The sequence below is a fragment of the Rhineura floridana genome, chromosome 2 (genome assembly GCF_030035675.1).
Source record: "Rhineura floridana isolate rRhiFlo1 chromosome 2, rRhiFlo1.hap2, whole genome shotgun sequence".
Classification (NCBI taxonomy): domain Eukaryota; kingdom Metazoa; phylum Chordata; class Lepidosauria; order Squamata; family Rhineuridae; genus Rhineura; species Rhineura floridana.
The window spans coordinates 9,191,825-9,210,449 of NC_084481.1; the positions used below are offsets into that span (position 1 = coordinate 9,191,825).

An 18,625-nucleotide genomic window follows, 5' to 3' on the forward strand; every position below is an offset into this window, starting at 1 on the left:
AAAGCAGTTCACAACTACATAAAAAATGACATTCAGACTATGGTGAACAAAACCTTTTTTGGCTGAAGTCGATATCATTTATAGAAGCAGAGAAGTTAAAGAAAACGCAAATCCTTGCAATGCCAGTTTTTAGATCACCCTCCCCTCTTTCCAAACCCCCTGTAATTCTAATTGTGTTTTTGGTCACTCAATATGGGCAGGAATGATTTATTATTATTTTTCCTTTAATGGTGCAGCAACCATCCCTGGTGAAAGTATCTGGACTGACCCAAGTGTGAGTAGAAAGCACTTCCACGGGTGCAGATGGGGAGGGGAATATTCTTTCCAGCAGCAGCCCATTGCAACACACTGGGTGCTGGCTCCTGAAAGATCCTTAAACCTTGGGGGAAGCTTCTCAGAAGAGAGTGTGTGAGGGTGGACACATTCAGGAATGGAACACTGCCCACTGTATTTTAGATCCCACTCATATTTGCCCAAAGATAAAAGGTCTGGATTTGGGGATAATGTCTCTCTGCATATCCTTCCAGAGGGCACTTTCAGCTGACCATAAAGGCCAGAATGAAACACAGGGAAGGGGAGAGAGTGTTCTTGGAGATTTGAACGCTAAGGGCTATGGGTAATCATTCAACATTTGGAAAGGGAGGGTTTTAAGTCCTTGCACAAACTAAATTTTAAAAACACAGCAAAGAAAGTTCTAATACCAACCTGCACTGTTAAACTCCATACATATTCGAGCTTTCAGAACTTCTGCTGATCTGCTCAATAATTGTTGCTGAACTGGATCAAGACCACTTCCAATGAGAACAAGAGGCCCTTTTCTAGGGTGATTTTGGTGGATTTGCTTTGCAGGGACAAGAAGGGGGAAAGTGTCAAGTCCTACATAGAGCCAGTGTTTTTTTTCCTTTTAAAGGAGTAACTAATCTCTACTTGACATTTCTATTAAATAAGAAATAACTATTTCGACATGAGCACAATTCATGGTGGCACTGTAGGACGTAAACAGATAGAAATACAAATGTGGATGAAATCTAACAAAGCAGCACTAAAGGGGCAACATGGGCTTTAGGGCGATCAAAGCAGTTTCCAGTTTCTATGTAAGTTTTACATAGTTGACCTTCTGAACCTAGCAATGGTTTCCATAGGAAGATTTGTGAAAACTTCCTGGTTGAAATTCAAGGGTGTCCGTGCGTAAGCAGAATAGACTTTTGCATGTGCTCCCTCTGCTGCCCCATCATGCCCGACAAAATCTATTCTGGCAGATTGGGGGGCCTGGAGTAGATTTAAAGGAGCGCAGGGGGCTGTAGGAGGGAGAACAGGAAGGAAACGCCCTATTGCACAAGCTGAAGTCCTCTCGCATGTCACTGGATTTCACCACCTATGCAAATCAGCAGAAAATTATGAGACAAGAGAAACCAATGCACAAAGAAGGTAGACATGTAAACTGGTGGTCAGTTATGTGATCTGTGGCAAATGCATCTATGGATATTTCAGTTCACATAAGAATGCATTCAGTAAGAATTATAGACAAAATGGACCCTGTGAAAGCCATAAGCTTGCTGATAAATATATAGTAACATAATGAACTTGACCATTTTAAGGTAATGGGGAAATTATGCAGAATTTTTGTTTAAATAAAGCTAAAAGCACTAATCCCTGTATCAGTTCATATCTAACTGTCACTGTCTGGGTCAACTTTGGGTCCCCAGATGTTGCAGGACTTCAACTCCCATCATCTTTGACCGTTGGTTAAGATGGCTGGGGATGATGGGAGCTGTCATCCAGCAACATCTGGGGACCCAAGGTTGAAGAACACCATGCAGATGCTTATAGCAATTTACCTTGCACATTACACTTGTTTTTCCATACCTTGAAGATCTCAAAAGAGATTAGGCCAAGACGTTAGAAGCCTGAGTTCACTGCAGCAATTTTAAAGGTAAATGATTTTGAAACTGGCCAAATGCAGATAGATATTACATAAGCACTGCAAGTAGCTATGAAATTGCCAGTCTCCTCTACCTGACTGTTCCATTAAAAAGTACTGTCAATTTTTTTTGGCAATAAGTAGTATAAAATTATTATCATTGTTATCGCTTTTTCCAAGAGAGGACTTTCTCTCTCACACACTCACATATATACATATACATATCTATGTCGCAATCATGGGAATGTGCAGCGGCCAGGATAACATTACTTTTCCAAATTCAGAAAACACAGATACAGGAGGCTCTCTGGTTCACACAGTTGCCCTCCATGGGTTGAGGGTGGTTGAAACAATGATGGAATTGGGGTGGAGTTGGCTCCCCCCCCCCCGGAATACATTTTTTCCAAACCCAGAAATGCAACGCCTGAAGAAAGGTCCTCTTGTCAGCCTAAGGAAAGAATAGAGCCATGCTATCTCTGAGGCAGGAAGAGTGCCGTGTTCACCATGGCAGCATCCACTGTCTCATCGGGTCTAACGGGCCTGTGAGAGCCACGTATTCAGCCGATTTGTGAACTAACATTTGCCTAGCCCCATGTAGTAAGTCAGAGAAGCCAGTGAACAGATAGGGAAACTTCTTTTCTTTCAAGGTGATAGTTTACCAAAAAGATTAAAAACATAGTGGAGTAGCAAAGCTTTTTGTGGAATTCACTGCCAAGGAAAGTCCACTGGGCCAGTTCTGCGATGGCTTTTATCCAGTTAGCCAAGGCACCTTCATTTGAAGAAGTTTCCTCCACATTTGGGTAGTATTTAATGGCTCTATTATTCTACAGTATTGTTCATATTGCTGTTATGCTTCCTTCTTTAATATTTAGCTACTTTGCCTGCTTTCTGTCTCTGGATGCTTTTATGCTATTATTACCTTTGTATTTATTAACTCTTTAGCCTGTTTTACTGATTGGCTGTTCTTTAAATGAGGTTTTATACTTCTGCGACGGCTGCTTAACTGTTGTTGTTTTAGTGTTTAATTTGTATTGACTTTGTTGATATAAGTTGCCTTGGGTGCTTTAACAAAAAGGCAACAAATGTCAGAAATAAAAGTATTTGAGATTCATGCATTATCCACAATCAACAAACTAGGTTTAAAACACTATTCCAAAACTTTAGAGTTATCAAAAAAAGTTTTAAGAATACTTACTTTTGCACATTGCGTAGAAGCAGAAGAATCATTCTTTGCCGGTCGCATTAGAAGTGACTTCATCTTTTCTGTTTCGGCATAGTCCACAGGTTTGTGACCAAATATATTACTAGTAAAACAAGGACAGATGGTTTTTAAGTAAATAAAGGGTGTGACTGGATTCTTAACTATCCAGATACAGTTGCACTGTATATTTTCTACCTTTGTAATATGCAGCTTCTAGGAAAACTGAATGAAAATCCAATTAAACTACTAAATTTAGGACACATGGATTTAGCATAGCAAGCAGCTTCATTCAGCATGAAAAGCAGGAGTTGGCATACAAGCTTGCAAGTTTATAACTAAGCCAGTCCTTGCCAGTGATCTACTGTTTGCACACTCATCATGCACTAAATTGGAACTTTTAATATGGGACGAATTCAAGCTTGGAAAATACAAAAATTGTATCCTCTGTATCAGGAGAAGGAAAATATTTTCTAGAACACTTGCACAGGTGGCACAAGTGGATTTCATTCCCTTGTTGTCCTGGCCTGCTCTTTTCTGACTGGGCTTATGTAGTAGGGTTGCTTGTTCCTTGACAAGGAGTCATGGGGCTCCAAAAAGACCACCATCCAGAGCCCAAACTGCCATCTGCTCTAGCTCAGCCACAAACAGTCGTACTTCACTTCTCTGGTTTGCTCTTTAGCAGATGCAGCAGCCCGTGAACTCTTGCTGCTTAACAATTTTACTCAGGATTTTGGCTCATATCTCATTTCACAGTGCTGCCAGCCTCCAGTGACATCAGTAAGATGGGAGCAAGCTATATTATAAACGTGTCTGATGAATAGAGAAATGCTTAAAACCTTTTCTCACTCTTGGGAGTTTCAAACCAATAAGGACTGCCGCATTGCCTCTATTTCAGTATAAATCACCAGGGCAGACATTTGGCCTCACTTTAATTTAGGGCTATATTTAATGCCAACTGCCATAATAGACTTCAGACATCATACCCAGAAGAGAAAGCAAATATTAGTCTATGTATAAAACTACTGATTGAATACCACAACAGATGGCATGATGCTGTATTATCTCTGAAATGATTTAGCTTACTATTTTAGCATCCTCGTCTTAGAAAGGAGGGTGGGGGGGAGAGAGAGAGAGAGAGGCATAAGGTCTCCTTTACTTCCATAAAGAGAGGGGCCATAGCTCAGAAGGGTTTGATCCCTTGCATCTTCAGTTCAGGGTCTCTCCAGCAGAGTGGCTGGAAAAAAGTCCTCTGCTTGAAGTTTTAGAGCACTGCTTCCAATTGAGGGCACACAATATAAGGCTGAAAGGGCTCCATATAACACTGTCTCTTATGTTTATAAAGAAACTTGACCTGCATGGGTCCTGGAGCTTCCACAGTTGCTCTCAAACAGCCTGGTTATAAGCAGAAGTTTTTCATCCAGTCACCAAGCAAGCACCATCCATTTTGCATTGCATTTATTTTCTTACACATATATCCCACATTTCTCCCATCATGGAACTCAAGGCAGTTCCCGGGTGACTGGCCATCCAGGCACTGATCAGACCCAGACCTACTTAGCTTCAGCAAGGTGGCAGTCTCATGTGTCTTCAGATTGTACCCGGCATCACAAAAACCTCATGAGCAGAATGATGCCCGTACCCCCAAATTAGTGTTGAGTCACTAATACGCCCTGGCACTCAAGCAGTCAAAGTTATATTTGTCAGATATAATATATATAGTATGGAAAAGGAAGATCACAAAAAGAATAGAAAGAATCAGTGTGATGGGGTGACCCAAGTCCAAATCCCTACTCAACCATGAAGTTCACTGGGCAGCCTGGGGCAGGTCACACACACACAGCTTAATATACCTCCCAGGGTTGTCCTGAGGATAAAACGTATGTGTGTGTGGAGAGTACGTATGCCACCCTGAGCTCCTTGGAGAAACAAGAGATAAAATATGTAATAGATAAATATTAAGGGAGGTATTCAGTGCTAGTCCTACCCAAAGTAGACCCAAGTGAGGTCAATAGACATGAATACTTAGGTTCATTCATTTCAATGGGTCTCCTCCAAGTAGGTCTTAGTTGACTATAACCCTAAGGGTAATAGCCAATGTTAGTCATACCCGGAGTAGATCCATTTCAATCACTGTACTGAAGTCTACTCCAAGTACAAATTAGTTGGATCTTACTCTGAAACATTAATCGTCAACAACTGCATCCTACAAGAGCATAGAATTGATGTAGTCTCAACCTCTGTAATACGGCAAAGATACAAGGCCAGCAAGGAAGATTACCGTTGCCTAGATGGTAGGATACACAGCTTTTTTTAAAATGCAAAAAGGAAAATACGTTTTCAGGAAAGAATGAGATGTTATGTTATCACCTCTCAGGTTAACAATTAAGGATAATTTGATGCAATTACGTGAGGAAATAGGCACAAAGTGAACTTGCCACACAGAATACTTTGCATACATTTCCTATGTATTAAATTTTTCTCTTGCAGGTCAGAAATAATTAAGAGTTGCATTTTTAATTGTGTTAGGATTGAACAGTCAACAAAACTGTCATGGAAGGCATATATTACCCATGACTGAAGGTGAAGTATGAATATTATTGCCAGTAGCAACTTTAGGAAGTATGAAAGAAAGGATGTGCTGAGCAAGTGTACTGATGGGGTGAGTGCAAGTTCTGTGGGTAGGGACAGAATCAACATTAGACGGGCCTCCATCTTATTTTTATGGGATTTTACTGGCTGGGTTTAAATGGACCCAAACCACTTCACGGAAGATCCTTACAACATTCCTCACACAGTAACTCAGCATCAACTATAACACAAGCAGATGAAAGTCGATGCCCATGAGAGGCTAGAAACATGCTCCCTCCCCCCTTTTTAAGCAAGAGCTAGGATTGTCAGGAATTTAATTTCTGGTCCCAGGGTTAAATGATATATGAAATTATGATATGCAGTCTGGTGACAATGACCATAGCAAGAATGGACTGTCAGTAAGTTTCCTAGCAAAGGAAAGAGACACTTTTTTCAGATGTGCTACTAAAAGCACTATCTATTCCTAAATAACTGTTCCCAATGGCCTATGTTTAAATTCAGACTTATACTGGATGAAGCCCATCATTCTTTGTTAAGAAATAAAGGAGCAGGACAGCTTTTACTAATGTTAAGTGTATTGTGCATGGGGCAAAAACTGGCAAGAGAGTCCATTTGAGTGAAAGCCTTTATGAACAACTGAAATTGCAAACACAGAGAACTAATTTTTCACGTCACTTGGCTGGCTGTGAAGCAAGACAGACAGGAAATTCAAGGGAGCAAACACATTTTAAAAAAGCTATAAAATATGAATTAGCTATGTGCAGGAGATTTAACTTTAAAAAAATTAACTAGGCCAACAGGGCAATTAATAGGTCCACTGATCCATATAATATTTCCCATTTGTAGCGTCACATCTCTGCTAGTTGGAAAAAAGGGTGAGTAAGTGGGACTGTAACTAATAAATATTGGAGATTCCCAGAGGAACACATTACCTGCCTTCAGAACAAACACTCGCTTCCAAGAAAGGGGGGAAGGGGAGAATAATCTTTTTTCTCTTCATTTAAATGTCCAAACATACAGTTTGTTTTTCCCATAGAAAACAAGATGTACTTGCTTAACACTTGCATACCATTCATTTTATATACTGCTTGGGATCCAAAGAGCTACTTCAGGTGCATTAAAGAGCTTAGGTAAGCCGAATACATTTATTTTACCTTTATCTGAACAGCATTCTAAATTGGTCACAAGTTTGTTGCATGAAGGGCTGCCGTTCCAAGGGACACAAGCCAAAGTGGTGTTGTACACATGAGACTTACTTCTTTGCATCATTGTTTATATCTTATATACATGAAAATGTAAGCATCATGCTGTGTAGTGCCACAACCAGGTGGCACTGCAAATTGCAGTGTGAATGCTTCCCCCCCACCTTCACGCAGCTTCCACTGCCCACCACTATCCACCATGGCAGACAAGCAAGGCGACGGTGGCAGCAGCTTTGACAGGCAAACAGGCAGCTTTTACACAGTGGCAGCAACAGCCTGGGTCAGCGGGTGGGGCAGGAGGCCAGTGTGCAGCCTACGCAATGGCAGAGTTTTTTCAGGGAAGGAGTCCGGGGTGTGGCCGAGGTGTGCTGTTTGTCCAGGGAGGCACGGGGCAGCGGTGATAGAGGAACGGATGGTGCATGCAGGTTGGCAAGGGGAATGGGGTTGCCTTGGGGTTAGCGAGTGGGGGTTGGCGAGCAGAAGGGAAGCACCCTAACCCTAGTATTCTCTAAGTTGCTACAGTGATGATGCAATTTCTAGGCCTACCCTTCATCTTCAAAATATTTTTAAGACCTGAAATCATCTTCAAATACAAATCTTTGCATGCACACACACACTTACAACTCTGTCAGTAAATTCGTGACCAATAAATACATGCTAACTTCTAAAGGCCTTACAGCCAGTTTCAGAAGTGGTTCAGGGGACTTTGGCCAGCTGAGAGAGAAAGAGGAATAGCCTCTGAGCATGCTACACTTTCATCATTTACATATGGTATTTAGAAGCATTGTCAAATAGTTATTTCCTGGCCACTAATAAGAAATGGGGCACTGAGCGTTTGTGTATGTGTTGCCAAAAGTTGACTGGTCATTGTCACTAACAAAGCCATGGAGGGAAGTAGTTTCAAAACCTATATTTGAAACTTTTCCAGACCATACTGTTTACCACAATTGACAACTGAAGGAGCATACAACAGTAATAACAAAACAATTTATATAAACACTCTAGAAGAGAGTGAGCACATTTTTAAGACATCAGAAGACCAGATGCTCTTAAAATAGCCAGATTGTTCTTTGAAGAGCTTGGCTTGCATGGAGCAGGCACTTGCAAATGCACAGAGCCTTGCAACAGCACAGACAGACAGACTCAAACAGCATCGTACACCCCAGCAAGGTCAGATAAGAAGCGACAATAAGCACTAGACCTCAGGTTTAGCTAACTCAGTGTTTTGAGGACCCAATAGCATACCTTCACTCGTTCGTTTTAGAGATAAATACTCTTCATAGCTACTCACACTGTATCTCGAGAAGCTCCATGCAAAAGCAACAGCTCAACAATGCTTGTATGTCCATTCTTGACAGCATCGTGAAGTGGCAAATCATTTTGATACCCTGTAGCATTCAGGAGTGCTCCATGTTGCAATAGTATCTCTACTACTTCCTTATGCCCATGATTGCAAGCTTCATGCTAAATGTTGAATTGGATAAAAGCAAAATACAGGAGAAAGCATTAAGAATCTGCACAATTAAAAAGTGAGTCTTGATCTCCATGGCAATGCACGAGAATTACTCAAAGGAATTTAAAAAATTACTACATTTACTCCAAAAGAAGCTTGCAACCATTAAAATTCATCAGTTCTAGGGATCTTTGTTATATGGATGATGGGAAAGGTATGTGAATGAGCTCAGTCTGGCAGTACAAAGTGAAGTCATTTTAATACAGCATCCATCATAAAAGGATTTTCACAGCTAGCAATGATGAACACAAACTACTTCTAAACTCTATTTCCCTTGAGTCTGAAAATGCAGTATAGAAGGATATCAGCTGGCACAGACATTGGCCTTGTTTGAATGTTAATGCTAAGTCATTAACATGGTTTCTGGTTACGGGAAAGTTGCTGCAGTGATCTTCATACTTGCCTGATCGTCCTCCCAGCCAGAAGGAGAAGGAAGTGGGGAAGAGGTTTGGAAGCTTTCAATTATCAAGTGTTATGTCTGAATCTAGACTATGATTAGTTGAGAGAAGGCTACTTAAAACAAGCCAGTTTCATGGATTTTAACTCCTCCCTGGGTAGGGAACATAGCAGCCAGAGGCTCATGCATATAACAATAAACCTGTGGGCACATTTCAAATTTTAAGAGTGTACTGGGGTCCCCTCCTTAGGCTGGGAGGGTGGAGCTCCTGCTCCGTGACCCACCCCAGCATCAGGTTGTGGGGTCCAGAGACTCAATGCTGCCATGGATCGCAGAGTGGGAGCTCCACCCTCACAGGAAACACCCTTCCATGCAGGAGACACAGACGCAAATAGGCCTGTCTGCCCCATCTACCTCCCACGTTGCAATGTCAGTGTGCTAGTGGGATGTGCGTGCATGCCTACCATCACCCAAGATGGCAGCGAGGGTGTCCCTGCAGTCTGTTGTAGCCTGTACTCCAAACGTAGTAGAGAATCTTGTAGTAGGAAGTAGATTCAAAGTCTCTATTGTGCCATAACACTCTGTGAACTGGAGCTGACTACCCCTATTTATCTTTCGAAGTCGACCATAGTCCAGGAATGCTTATTCCACAACAGATCACATGCTAGTCTTGAAGGGGAATGGATGTGTATCCAACACACACAAGGTCTCAAAGTCCACATGAGCTACTGTCTTCACCATGTGTGGGTTCCCTATCCACTTCAAACCTCTGGCTATACCAGAGACTGAAGGAGTACCTCTGGGACCAGCATGGGCTGTGAATTATAGGAACCATGCTAATTAGCCTAAAAGAAAAGTACCTGCTGTGCCCTATGCTCTAAACTGCTGGTTCACTAGAACTGTTGTTGTTATGTGCCTTCAAGTCGATTACGACTTATGGCGGCCCTATGAATCAGTGACCTCCAAGAGCATCTGTCATGAACCACCCTGTTCAGATCTTGTACGTTCAGGTCTGTGGCTTCCTTTATGGAATCAATCCATCTCTTGTTTGGCCTTCCTCTTTTTCTACTCCCTTCTGGTTTTCCCAGCATTATTGTCTTTTCTAGTGAATCATGTCTTCTCATGTGTCCAAAGTATGATAACCTCAGTTTCATCATTTTAGCTTCTAGTGATAGTTCTGGTTTAATTTGTTCTAACACCCAATTATCCGCCTTTTTCACTGTCCAACTTTCACATCCATACATAGAGATCGGGAATACCATGGTCTGAATGATCCTGACTTTAGTGTTCAGTGATACATTTTTACATTTGAGGACCTTTTCTAGTTCTCTCACAGCTGCCCTCCCCAGTCCTAGCCTTCTTCTGATTTCTTGACTATTGTCTTCATTTCGGTTAATGACTGTGCCAAGGTATTGATACTCCTTGACAAGTTCAATGTTCTCACTGTCAACTGTAAAGTTGCATAAATCTTCTGTTGTCATCACTTTAGTCTTTTTGACGTTCAGCTGTAGTCCTGCTTTTGGGCTTTCCTCTTTAACTTTCATCAGCATTCGTTTCAAATCATTACTGGTTTCTGCTAGTAGTATGGTATCGTCTGCATATCTTAAATTATTGCTGTTTCTCCCTCCAATTTTCACACCTCCTTCATCTTGATCCAATCCCGCTTTCCATATGATATGTGGTAAAGCCACTTTTTCCATTTGAAGTGCAATATAGAGCCAGAAAATAAATGTGAGGTGGAATGAAAATTGAACACATTAAGAAAACTTGATATTTACCAATGGAGTCCATCCAGCATAATCTTTAGCATTGGGATCTGCTCCACTTTTCAGCAAGTGCTTAACAGCAGAAAGATCCCCCTGGAGGAAAGGAAGAGAGCAGTCTACAGCATATAATTTCTCAAGAAAATACAACACAGAAATGTATAAACAGTAGGAAGCACCAATCTGGAAGAAAATAAAAATTCCAGTAAAAAAATAAGCAGAAGGTTAATATGGAAAGTGTATTAGGAAGATACACTTTAATGAACTCCTAGAAGTGAATTGCTGAAAACTCTTTTGCATATAATGGAAAGTGAGAAAGTGACACTGGAATTCCTGGGGAAATAATAGATATTATCTCCTCCACCAAACAATGGACGAATTATACATAATTACTTATAATTGCCCCCTTATGACCACATTTGTAAGCAATATAAGAAGTTATCTTTGTAACTTATTCACTTCCTCTTTTTTGTATTTAGTAAATAACATTGCCCCTCTATACTACAGTAAATGAAAAGTATATTTGATTGGACAAATCACTTGCTGGTGAAAGGATGTAAACTGTCGGGTACCAAGGATGCTGCACCTCATGGACGAAAGAGGAGATGCTCCACTATCTAGAGAGGGGGGGAAATGCTGACAGGGCTTACTATAGAAGAAGGGCAGTAAATTCCATACTTCAAACTTGATTTATGGTGCACTTGCCAAAAAGTTTGGCACCAGTGGTCTAGAAATACACTTGCTGAATAATGAGCTGCATGGACTGAAGTGGCCAGGACTTGAAATGGGGATTCAGGGAAGGCCCTGGAACCATGAAACTCTTGACAGGTGGTATATACTCTTGTCATGCGAGAGACAGCAAGCACAAGGGAGCGGGAAGATAAGAGGAAGGGTGTGTTTTCTGGGAACGAAGCTGTGAGAGGCTAAAAGCAGGCAGGCCACAGAGAATTCCCTTGGAGCTCGGCTTGGGGATAGAGAGCTCTTTAAACAGCCTTCCTCTCCATCTGATGCTTACACAGGAGCCCCAAGCCAAGAACCTGAGTTCCCTGCTGCAATTTCCCTTCACATGAGAACAGAAGCTTGCACAAAGTGAAGCTTGTCTGAAGGAAGAAGATGTTCTAATTTTTGAAAACTGAACAAAATCATTAACTGGGGAGGAAGAACAGTCTGTATTTTACTGTTTGGTTTGCATGTTAAACATGTATTGCCCCCTTTGCCTACCTGGTGCTCTCCAGATGTTTTGGACTATAACCCTCCCCCTCCTAACAGCCCCAGCTGATGGTCTGAAACATTCATCAGCCTAAAGTCACACCTGACAGTTCCAATAATTCAGAATTCTAACTGGATACGCTAGCATAAATTTATCATTCACCAAGTTAAAATCAACTGTCATTTTACTGAGAATGTTTCTCCTACAATTAAGCATTCGTCTCCTAACCAATCCAGAATGCCCACAAAATTGTCTGCACACGTCATGCAATGAGTCGGATTGTACAATTAAAAATACAGGAAGAGGGGACAAGACAGTCACTGAAGTATTCAACAGAAACTATCCACACTGAGACGCCTGCGCCGCTTATCTTAGTGGCAGCTACTTTACCAAAATAATTTCATTTCCATCCCTGTGATAACAGAACAAAATAGTCTCATGATAAACTGAAGCACAGAAAGGGAAACTAAAAAGGATAACAACTGCATTTTCAAGGGATGACTTTTGCGTTCCAGTGCAACAGACCACCTCTGCCACCTAGTCTCTAGTTCCAGGAGTTCTCCACATGACATAAGATAGCAAGAGGTGAGCGGCAACATATAGGCTTCCCACCTATGATGACCACTGATCAAATAAGTGAAAACCTTCTAAAGATGTCCCCTACATTTAATTTTTAAAAATCACATCAGTCTTTTTAAAATGCTTTATGTACTGGCTAAGAAAAAGTGAGCTGAAAATGAATTCACTACATCTCAGACTCAAGTCCTCTTCACTTGTCTGCAGTATGGGTTGATAATGCTCCATTATCTTTCTTCTTCCTTCCCCCTTCCATTAGTATTACATCTATTGAATTGTAAGCATGCCTTATATTTTAATGACTATACAGCACTTAGAAAAGTTTAGGTACTTTATAAAAGCATCATCATCATCATATAGCAGCAGTCTACCATACAGGATTATCGGGCATATTACTCTGATAACACGTATTTGGAGAATTGTGTTTTCAGCTGTTGAGTAAATTTTGGTGTTTTTTTTGGTCTTGCCTTTCAAAAAATGCTTATTTGTTAGTCTGAAATTGCATTTACATGTTGCACAATTTTTAAAAAACTTCACACTTTTTGTACACCACCCTAAACCTTTTGATAAAGGGAGGTTAAAATATTTTCAATAAATAAAAAATAAAGCAACATGCAAATATCGTAAATGTGGTGGGAAATTAATACAGATGTAGTTGCAGCAACAACCAAAAAAAACTGATGGGAAAAGTCCCCGGGAGATCCTTTCCATATAGAGCAAATGAGTTTACGGTCAGAGAAGAAGGTAGAGAGGGATTTCATGCAGCCTCCTCACCTTGATCATACTAAAAGGAGCTTCAAAAGCATATAGGAGACACTAAACTAACTTTATGAAATAAATATCCCTTCATGAGTTTTATACAGGAATACCCCGCTATACGGACCTTCACTTTACAGACACTCGCGAGTACAGATGTATTTACAGTAGCACCATTCCCCTGTTTATGTACGCTCACTTCGCAAGAACGGACACTTAATGGCATGACGCCACCGCCCGATCAGTTTCCAACTACAAACGTGCGTACAGTAAGTACTGTTTTCACTGCGTTCAGTTATTTACATCAGTTATTTACATCAGTTATGCCCGTATATCATTGCAGTGCAGTACATGCATCGATAAGTGAAAAAAGGTAGTGCTTCACTTTAAGTACATTTTTGGTTTACGTACTCGCTCTGGACCCATTGCGTACGTTAATGCGGGGTATTCCTGTAACTTATCTTTCTGAAAGTCTTGTGTAGAATCAAAAGTGACTTGCAATTTCATCATTGTTTGCTTTCAATGGCTGCACAAGTGGAAGGCCTCCTGGTACATGGTCCTAGGTTATCCCCTTCCCCCATAGGCCCCTATAACGCAGCCCACAATACTTAGTAAGGCTGCTTTCCAATACACACTTACATGGGAACAAGTCCCATTGAACCAAATGGAGCTTACATCTGAGTAGACATGTACTGGATTGCAGCCTAAGTCTCCATGGCTGCCTGAAGAGGCTTTACATGGGGGTATGGGGGGGCTTTGTTAAGGGAAATATTGATTGCATGACTTGCCTTCTGCCCATGCTTTATCTCCATTTCAAATAAAATATTGCAAGTGAAAATCTTTAGTTTTAAAATGTGCTATTAATAAATTAACCTAGTCATATCTGAAACATTATGCACACATAGGAATTATTTTATTCAAAGGTGCCTCACAACCCTGGTTAGCACTAAATACTGTGGCCACAATTCAGAGAATTGAATTCCAAATGAGTAGCTGTAGAGTATGATGCCAGGGCAATACCTTTATCAGGGCAATACCTTTATTACGCCAACCAAAATGTCACAAAACAGTGTGCAAGCCTTTGAGTTCTCCAGAACTCTTCAGCTGACTAGATGGTAAACAGACCAATTTGGGGGTGGGAGACAAAATTTAATTTGGCTGATGATTAACCCACAGAGTCTGCATTTGGTCTTAGTCTCAAGATGGAATGGGGGAGGAGGTAACAGACATTCAAATGAGGCTCATTTAGGTGCTATGCATATTATCAGGCTGCATCATGGCCCTACTAGAACAAGAAAAACAATGGTCAATTGCCCATCTCTGGAAACGTAAGAGCTGGCTGTTATCCATCCTTCGGCAAAAGATACAAGTTCCTTGGTATGTGGAAAACAGGAATCAAGAGAAACTAAGCGTAAACCTAATATTAACAATATCAATGTGGCACCTTAAACTAACAGATTTGTGGCATTGTGAAATTGTTTTAATATTGTTTTAAATTTTAAAATTGTGTTTAATATATGTGTTTTAAATTGTATATTTGTTTTAATGTTTTTGATTGCTGTAAACCGCCCAGAGAGCTTCGGCTATGGGGCAGTGTACAAGTGCAATCAATCAATCAATCAATCAATCAAGCTTTCATTGACTAGAGCTGAGTTCATCAGATGCATCCAGTGTAGCATCAACTGGCTCATATATACAATAGTTGGGAATGGGGGAATGTAAGTGGGGGGGCCAACAGGTCAAGACACACAAGGAGTAGAGTTTGTGATTTCTATGCAAACCTGATTCTATTTGTTTATAGCTTAACTGAGACAACAGAGAGACAAGATCTCTCTCCCACTACTGTTGTTAAAATTAACATCATACTGTTCTCCAAGCATTGCTATCACCAAGTACTGTCATAACTAGTTGCTTTACTCATCTTGCATACATTTGCAGAAAAATGTCACAGACTGCATGTTGCATTTCACAGCCTTTTGGACCCACTGCTGAATTTTAAAAAACACCTTATAGCTGTGTATATAGGCCAGACAAGTCGGTTTGAAAAAGTTTCTGATGTGGTATGGAGTAGGCTGTTGAAGGTTCCAATTGGTGCAAATAATCCCCTAGGCTCACATAAAATAGCTCTCTGGATTGCAGTGTTGATATATATTCTCCAGATGCACATTCATTGATATTCTATTTTCATTTTTTACACCAAGGAAATACTGATAGGAAGATCAAAATATTTTTACAGGTGCACAAATGGGAAAAAAATGCATGCATTATGAATAGATTGCCTCTCAAAGCCTACAACAACAAACAGGAGCTTCTTTTCTGAAAATGATATAAAACCCACACACACATCTTGTGTCATCTAACCTGAAAATGGGACTATTCCGCTAGCAGTTAACATTCAAACAAAATGTCATGGCCCCGTCAGAGGACTCATCAGACGAGGATGACTCGGGAGTAACAGCAGCAGACCCAGAAGCAGCAGACCCAGAAGGAGAAATGGAAGAAACTCTTGAGAACCCAGCTCCTTCTCCCCCTCAGCTGCAGAGCACCCCAGACACAGCTGAAGCCCTTCAGCCAGACGCAGACAGTGAACAGGAGACTCCCCGCTCACCTGCAGAACGTAGACAACAGAAGGTCAGGCAGAAAAGGGGCAGGCCTGTCCACTTAAGGCCAAAACGCTGATGGCTCACACCTGCTGACAAACCTGCTCCTTAAAAGACAAACCTTGGCTTCAGCTTGTTGCTGACTACAACGTCAGGTGTGACCACTGTGTGTCTTCCTATCCCCTGAACCTTGACTTGCACTGATCTCTCGGCAAACTAGACCCGGACCTTCACTGACGTCTCTTCTGGATTTCTGGCTTGGCATGTAAGCTTTGAACGGCCTCTGCCCTTATCTTGCTTCCTCCTTGCTAGCCTGGCAGATTTATAGCCAAGCTGCTGGCTGAGGACTTACGGCCTGGCAATTACCAAGGAATCTCCAGCCCTGCCTGCACCCCCACCGACACTGCTGTCTCAGTGAAGAGCTGACACAAAATAAGCCTTCAAAAACACAAGAATGTGTCTGTACTGTCTGTTTGGTTAGAGGATGCATTAGAAAAGCTGTTTGCAGTCTTGAGTTTGAAAAAAGTAACATGAAATTAAAGTTTAAATTAAGGGCTATTGTGGCTGTTCTGCAGACGCAATGACAAGAGTGCTTTCCACATCACATTTGGGAGGCAGCAAATGAATATTCCGCCTTCACATCAGGAGAAGACACATCTACTCCTTCAGATGTGACCCAGAAGCATGAGTCATATACACTTCCTCTGTCTGTTGTTTTCAGAAAAAAATCAGCAGTGGCCAAAAAGCTGCAGAGCATTCACAGAAACCATCCCTTTTCAGCTCTGCATCTTCAACCAGCTCCATGAACTATATTCAGCTTCTTTAGCATAGGAGTATATTACGCATGTTAAAATTCAAATCAACAAGGAAAATGTGCATCAGGTTTTTGTCTGGCACAGACAATGCTTGCTAGAAACTGAAATGATACAGGCAGTTATTTGATAGCCCACTGTTCACATGGCTCTCCCTCCCCATGGCTTTCATCCTCTTCATTCCCAGCACTGAGCATCCCCTCATGTTTTTGTGGCTCTCCCTGGTTGTTCTAAGCAGGAGATCCACAGTAAAAACCAATGAACAAAGTAACTAAAAGAGAAGTGGCATGGTTGTCTAGCAACCACCCCACATTGCCCCACAGCTTTCTGATAAGCCACTGGTAATAATGAAGTACCTGTCAAAATGTCAGAAATGAGGTGGTTTGATGCACTCCAGATGCCCTCACATGGCCGTGTTGGTTGGGATTGGGAGCTGTTGACCAAAACAACTGGAGGACACCAGGCTGGTGAATGGTTGGTCTCGTGAGAACAAGACAATAAATGGACACCATTGTGATGGCAGGTCGGTTGGGTTAACCTCCAACTAGTGACAGCACTAAAGCTCAGCATTCAGAGGATCATCATTGCAAACTTACAAGTTCAAACAAACCCTGATTTCATTCTAAGACAAAGCACAGGCCCCAACATGGACCTGGATTATGAATTTGCTGGAATGCAGATCCCACCACTAGAGCTTCCTTGTTCCCCAACAATCTACCTGCATTTCTTCCATCCTCTATGGAACCTTGAATGCTGAGAAGGTAGATATCCCAGGCACCATGGGAAATATAGTTCTCCAAGTTTCCTCAGTAACTATGGGCAATAAGCACCCTAGAGAAGGACAATTTGATGTTGCTGTTGCAGCATTCAAGATGCCATGGAGGAATGGAAGCCTGACACCACCACAAGATAAGCTGGGGGGAGGGGAGGGAGAAGGGTGCAATGGGTAAGGGGTCAGGGTTTTCAGGAGGGGATGAGGTAGTTCAAGTATTTTGGTCACTCGTGCTCCTGATTATGAACACAAGCAGGGAATGTTTTTAGAAATGGATCAGGGGCAGTTATTGTCTTATTTTGGGGTAGGGAAAGTACATTGTATTAGCTAAATCAATTCTTAATCTGTCTAGAGTACAATTGAAAATAGTGTATGTGTCTATAGCAAGAGAAGATCTCATGCTTGGTTTCAGTTCACATCCTCATTAACAGTTGGGGGGCGGGGAATTACACTCGACATTTTGAAGTTTATTAGAAACACCCCAGAAGGCAGTCAACTCATCCTCAAATGAAAGTAAATATTGTGGGGGGTGGAGCGGAGTGCATAAGATTATGGGAAGTAAACATCAGTGTCTGGGAATGACTGCTATGTTACATTTATAGGCCTTCTGCTCCTTTTATAGATAAGGTACCTATTGGATGCTGCTTTGATCCCAAAAAAAGACTAAAATTGTAACTCACTGTCTTGTTTTGGCACACAGTGGCCTAAAAATGATAACATCCACTTAAATGGTACTCAGCCTTCAAATACATTAGATATTACTGTAAGAAGCAAGCTATTCTAGTACTCTTTGCCCACTGTGAAAAAGCACAAGTCACTTACATATTCATTTTCATTGCTTCTCATAACTTGATCCTCATAACTTGTGAATTGACTCTGAGGATAGCTAAAATATTTTTTCATAAGTATCCACTGTGAGCTCATGTTATCAACTTTCCACCTTTTTGGTTTAAGAGAACTATGATTCAGGATGGCCAACAATTGCCTAGTGAACCCCATTCAAATGCCTGTTTTGGACAGTTGATCCAAATGTTGTATACCAGAAGAGAAGAGGAGTTACATAAACAAACTGTACTGCAAAGTAGGAAAATGCTTGCAAAAATTAATATTGCATGAAAAAGAATTCACGAAGGAAGGTTATAGATTTTCTTTAACTTAGAGCCCTACAGCAAAGTCATACATGAAAAAACGAATCCATTATTCTCATCAGACAAACACTATTAAATAATTATGGCATAACACTTAGATAATTAAAATTGACTAAGATTGTGACAGAAAGCTTATCCAACTATCTTAGATTATTTTCACCCCAA

At 41.2% G+C, this 18,625-nt stretch overlaps 1 protein-coding gene across 4 annotated transcripts in view; it reads right to left on the bottom strand.

Annotated features, from left to right (window-relative positions):
- BARD1 (BRCA1 associated RING domain 1) overlaps window positions 1–18,625 on the bottom strand; it is a 56,418-nt gene that overhangs the window by 11,970 nt on the left and 25,823 nt on the right. For all 4 annotated transcript variants that reach the window (XM_061607696.1, XM_061607699.1, XM_061607697.1 and 1 more), the window contains 4 exons: window positions 10,602–10,682; window positions 8,205–8,377; window positions 3,117–3,225; window positions 706–841 (listed from right to left, as the gene is read on the bottom strand). In XM_061607696.1, the coding sequence (XP_061463680.1) occupies window positions 706–841; window positions 3,117–3,225; window positions 8,205–8,377; window positions 10,602–10,682 (499 nt within the window). The remainder of the gene's footprint in view (window positions 1–705; window positions 842–3,116; window positions 3,226–8,204; window positions 8,378–10,601; window positions 10,683–18,625) is intronic.